General features: G+C 42.4%; 1 protein-coding gene across 1 annotated transcript; it reads right to left on the bottom strand.

Annotated features, from left to right (window-relative positions):
• Positions 1-3,983: 3,983 nt before the first annotated feature.
• On the bottom strand, positions 3,984-5,600 carry LOC117186637. The gene is made up of 2 exons (XM_033387648.1): positions 4,287-5,600; positions 3,984-4,216 (listed from the first exon to the last, which is right to left on the bottom strand). The coding sequence occupies exons 1-2, from the start codon at positions 5,367-5,369 to the stop codon at positions 4,187-4,189; spliced, it is 1,113 nt and encodes a 370-aa protein (XP_033243539.1). The 5' UTR covers positions 5,370-5,600; the 3' UTR covers positions 3,984-4,186.

A 5,600-nucleotide genomic window follows, 5' to 3' on the forward strand; every position in this document is an offset into this window, starting at 1 on the left:
AAGCTCAAGCGTCGCTCCCGCGATCTGGGACGACAAGCGTAGAGCGAGACAGGCAAACGCCGCATCGGTGCGGATGAGCGTAGGGGCTTGGAGAGCGTGATAATGCTCTCTTCGTGTTTTCTTTCTTGCGTTTCAGCCGACGTCGAAGCGCTTCTACGTTGGAGAGGAACAAAGTGTATGTAACTGCCACTTGCAGGTAAAAATAATTTAATCTCATTCCCGCTCTATATCCGACCTATGCTGAGTAGTGTCTCCGAACTCCCTCACACCCCCTTTTTCCCATGACCCAGTTGAGGTGTTCAGAAGCTTACGCTCGCTAAAATTGTGGTTAACATTTGTAGGCCGTCTAACCCGGGAATTGTAGTGACCAATATCGGTGCGTGAGTGAACTGTATAGGTATAAAAACACAAACCCGGTGATTTAATGTAACTCTTTTTTATTAGCTGCGCGTCCGTCTCTCACAATCGCCCTCACTCTCTTCTCGATGTTTCTTATCCGATATCTCACTATTGGTATTTCCCACCGAGTGTATCGATGGTGCGGTAAATACCAATGCGCGCTGTATGCTATTTTAAATACTAGTTGAATGCCTCACTAATTATTACCTTGCTACAATTCGGCCATCCTGACCGGAGTGCTCCTGAACTCCTTACATTTAATTTAGTTTCTAGATAGGTTGATTTATTACAGTTGGGTGTGGTTTACTCTTAATATTCTAAGTTTACGTGTTACAATCATTTTCTTCATTTTGATTCCCTGTGACATTTGCATTATTACCATTTTCAATCCACGGCTTCATATTTGCCACCGCCCAAACTCCTTTATACGGGATCCTTGATTGTTGAAACCCCTCTACATCTTCTAGCAAATACCTATCATTTTTTAACACCTTTGATATCTTATAAGGTCCTTTGAACTTCGGGATAAGCTTTTTAGACACCCCTGTATGAGTGTCGAAATTTCTCACCATAACTAGATCATTATCTACGTACACGTGTGGCTCCCTTCGCTTTGAATTTGTTGCTTGTTTGTTATAAGACTGTATTTTTTCCTGATGAGTGCCTGCTACTGCTCTAATCTTTTCTATATCCCTTGTTGCCCGCTGTTCGGTTAGTTCGTCTAGATGATCTTTTAGTAAATCTGAAACCTTTCCTTTTTGTACGACCCCAAACAACATTCTGCTCGGGTGTTCATTAATTGTTCTTTGAATTGTGTTGTTCATCGCGTGTTCTACTGTTTCCACTACCATATCCCAATGTAATCCTTTTTCCGGGTCAACAAGCTTTGCAATCATGGGTCCCAAACTTCTGTTCACCCTTTCTACCTGCCCGTTGGCCTGTGGCGACCCTGTTGCTATCTTTACGTGTTTAACATTGCTCTGTTCTAAGAATTCTTCAAACTCTTTTGACGTGAAACAGCTTCCTCTGTCTGACACAATGCATCTGGGTCTACTGTAAGCTCGGAAATAATCTTTCATTGCAATTACTGCTTCCTTTGTGCTAGTGGTTTTGGTCGTATAAAGTCTTACGAATTTGGTGAACGCGTCTATTACTACTAAAATATGTTTGTTGGCCCTGCCTTTGTCGACTGGCCCGAAATGGTCGATATGTACTACCTCGAATGGTCCTGACCCTTTTGGTATGTTGTGTAAAAACCCTTCCTCTTTTCCGTGTTTTGCTGAGTACGCTATGCATTTTAGACAGTTTTCAATGTGTCGCTTGGCTTTATACCTTACGTTTGAGATCCAGTAGCTTTTCGATATAGCGTCGGTCATCTTGTCTATACCGACGTGCCCTAGTTCATCGTGGTACTTATAGAGTACGTGGCCTTCCATTTCCTCGGGTACGCAGAATAGGATAGTATTGTTATCTTTTTTCCTGTATATTATTCCGTTTCTCATCTCATAATGTTTGTGTTCTGATTTCTGTAACGTTTCTCTCAGCTCCATCAGTTTGTTATCTCTGTTTTGGCATATAATTAAATTTTCTTCAAAGGTGTTTGTGTCTACCGTGAGTATCTGAACGGCTCTGCTTAGCGCATCTACGTGTTGCATTCTACTTCCTGACCTGTGTTCTAACTTGTAGTCATAATTTTGTAACTCTAACGCCCAGCGGGCAATGCGTGGATTGAGTTCTTTTTTGTTTAGAGTCATAGTTAGCGCGTTGCAGTCTGTCACTATTTTGAAGGGTATGCCTTGCACGTATACTCTAAACCGTTGTAGTGCATAAATTATCGCTAGTGTCTCCAGTTCAAAGCTGTGGTATTTTGCTTCGGTAATTGTTGTCCGCTTGGAGAAATAAAACACCGGGTGCATTCTGCCATCACCCTTCTTCTGCATTAGAATTGACCCGAAACCTAACGAACTTGCATCGCAATGTAATTCTGTCGGATCTCTGGGATTGTAAAGTGCCAAGATCGGTGCTTCCAACAAATTACTTTTGAGTTGTTCGAAACATTCTAGTTCTACGATACCGAATTCAAACTTCCTGTCTTTTTTGACCAAATCATAAAGGGGCTTAGCTTTCGTAGAAAAATCTTTTACGAACCGTCTAAAGTAAGAACATAACCCTAAGAAACTCTGCACTTCGTTCGTTTTCGTGGGGACTGGGAACCCTTTTACTGCCTGTAATCCCTTCGTATCTGGTTTAATTCCGTTACCCGATATGGAATAGCCCAGGTACTTAACTTCTGACTGTAAGAATTCGCATTTATCAATCCTTAGTTCAAGTTTATTCTCTACCAATCGTCTCATCACTTCTTGTAAAATTTCCATGTGACTATCACTATCTTTTGTTGCTACCATAATATCGTCCATGTATATTATAACTTTGTCTTCCTTTACCATATCTGCAAAAATGTTGTTTGTGAATCTTTGAAACACCGCCGATGCATTTCGTAACCCGAACGGCATCCTCAACCATTCGTATTGTCCCATGGGGGTCGTGAACGATGTGTATTTAACTGAATCTTTATGCATAAATACGTGGAAGTATCCATTCTTCAGGTCTAACTTGGTGAAAAGTCTTTTCCCTGACAGTTTATCTAGTAGGTCGTCTATCAGAGGTGTTGGGTAATTGTCCTTTATCATACCTTTATTAAGTGTGCGATAATCGACGCACAGTCTCAACTCTCCCGAATTCTTTTTTACCAGTACTATAGGCGAAACGTATTCTGACTCACTGGTTCTGATGTAACCTTTTTCTGTGTATTCGTCTATCATTTTCTGTACTTGGGCTTTTTCGCTATACGACAGTCTTCTAGGTGGGCAATGAAACGGTTTTTCGTGTTCGAAATTCAACTTCATTTCCCACTTGGTTTGTGGTAAGTTTGGTCTTTCTGCGTTTACATACGCTGTCCTAAACATGTATTTAAGTCGTCCTGCGAGTTCTTGGCTACAATCTGTCCCTACTTTCAACTCCCAGTCGTTTTCTTTGTCTGGATACTGGCTTGGTAGTTCGTTGAAATTGGTTTTTACGCTCTCGCAGGTATCGCTGTCTTCCAGACACTCAACCATTGCAGAACACTCATTTTCTACCTTGCCTCCACTTTCTACTTCATGCTTATTCTCTTTATCACCCTCATCTTTAACTTCACATTCATATTCTCCTAAACACTCATTCTCTATTTTCCACTCATTTTTTTCTAAACACTCATTTTCTCCTAAACACTCATTTTCTTCTAAACACTCATTTTCTCCTAAACACTCATTTTCTTCTAAACACTCATTTTCTCCTAAACACTCATTTTCTTCTAAACACTCATTTTTTTCTAAACACTCATTTTTTATTTCACACTCGTTTTTTGTCTCACTCTCCTTCTCCTTGCAAATGTCACTTACAATTTTAAATTTGCATAAATTCATAAAATCCCTACCTAACACAGCCTCATAGCCCATCGACTCGTCTGCCACTACTAGTAATTCAAAGTTGATTCGATTTTTGTTAATAATTACAAAACTGGGTATTTTACCAAAGATGTTAAGTTTGCTATTATTTAGTCCAACATAAGCGTAATCCGCATTTTTATTCAAAATAAATTCAATTTCTCTGTTTTTCTTGTCTTTGTTAAACTTCTATAAACTTAAATCATCTTCTTTGATTTCGTTCGAACTTAATCGTGAGCGCTCTTCCACTTTATTTAGGTTATTTTCCGACTGGTGCTCTAGACACGATAACTTCATAAAACTTATTGGGCTCCCTGAGTCGATGAGGCAATTTAAGGACAAGCATTTGTTATTGTAATTGCTAATGTATATATTAAATTTGTATATATAATCTTTATGTACCTTGTACTTCTTTTCGTCACAGTGTGACACCTGGTGACTCATGCTGCCGCATCCGTAACACGCTCCTCTTTCGCGCTTGGGCTTGCGGCACTCCCCTGCCACGTGGCCCAAAGAGTTGCAGTTGTAGCAGCGAATGGGTGTTGGCGAGGCTCCAGTGTTTGCCCCTTCAGTTGAACCGTACTTCTTTGGCAGCATGATCTTCTCGAACGCCTTGAGTAGTTGATATGGAGCGCCAAAGCACTGCATGTGGGCTTGCCTACGCAGGCCTACATCTGGGATACCTTCGATGACTCCGTCAATAAACTCCTCGTCGTCAATGACTATGCGGGATGCCAGCGACACTTTGGCGTTGAAGTACATCGAGAACTCCTCGCCACGTGCCCATGAACGGGACTCGAACTTGCGACGGAGCAACAGTTTGCTTTCCTTGGGATGGAAAGTGTCTTCCATGACGTTCAATAATTGATCGATTGGCAGCGACATGTGCTCCGGACTCGAATGCAGCCACACCAATGCTTTGTCCTTAAGCTTCGACATTAGCAGCATTAGTAGCTTCTCATCCTTCAGTTTGTTCACTTTTGCGACGGCCTTAAACTGCGCGATCCAAGTTGTGACGTCATCGTTGTTTCCAGAAATGTTGCCATGATATGTTGGCAACATGTCTTTGGCGGCATTTAGCAACATGACGCCAGCGTCATTGCTGGCGGCTGGTGTTGTGTTCTCTCCTCTCCCTTCCTTCTCCCTCTCGCTCTGCAGCTTCAGCAGCTCGATTTGCAGTTTTAACATTTCAACCTCTGCTCGATATTCGCCATGGTTGTTGTTGTGCCCAGGCGCTTGCGGTGCTTTTTCGTTCTTCTCTTTGCGTTCGCTCTTCGTCGAGTCTTGATCTGCGGCCGCCTCATCTTCCCTCTCGTTCTCGCATGTTTCGGCTGCCGGTGGTCCCTGTCCCCGCAGCTCTACTGGTATTTCGTTAAGTCTCGCTGCCATGGCAGCTTTGCTTCCACCTTTTGGTAGATTGAGGGACTCCAGCCATTCGCGCAGCTGGGCGGCCGAGAACTCCTCCGTGCCGACCAAGTCCGACATGTTTTTTTTTCAGCGATGGCGTCTTCGACGGACGAGATAATAAAAATTTTCGCTATTTTTCACTGGCGGCGATTGATCGTATCCCACTTCTGAAATTGTAGGCCGTCTAACCCGGGAATTGTAGTGACCAATATCGGTGCGTGAGTGAACTGTATAGGTATAAAAACACAAACCCGGTGATTTAATGTAACTCTTTTTTATTAGCTGCGCGTCCGTCTCTCACAATCGCCA

Source organism: Drosophila miranda, chromosome XR (assembly GCF_003369915.1).
Source record: "Drosophila miranda strain MSH22 chromosome XR, D.miranda_PacBio2.1, whole genome shotgun sequence".
NCBI classification, from domain to species: domain Eukaryota; kingdom Metazoa; phylum Arthropoda; class Insecta; order Diptera; family Drosophilidae; genus Drosophila; species Drosophila miranda.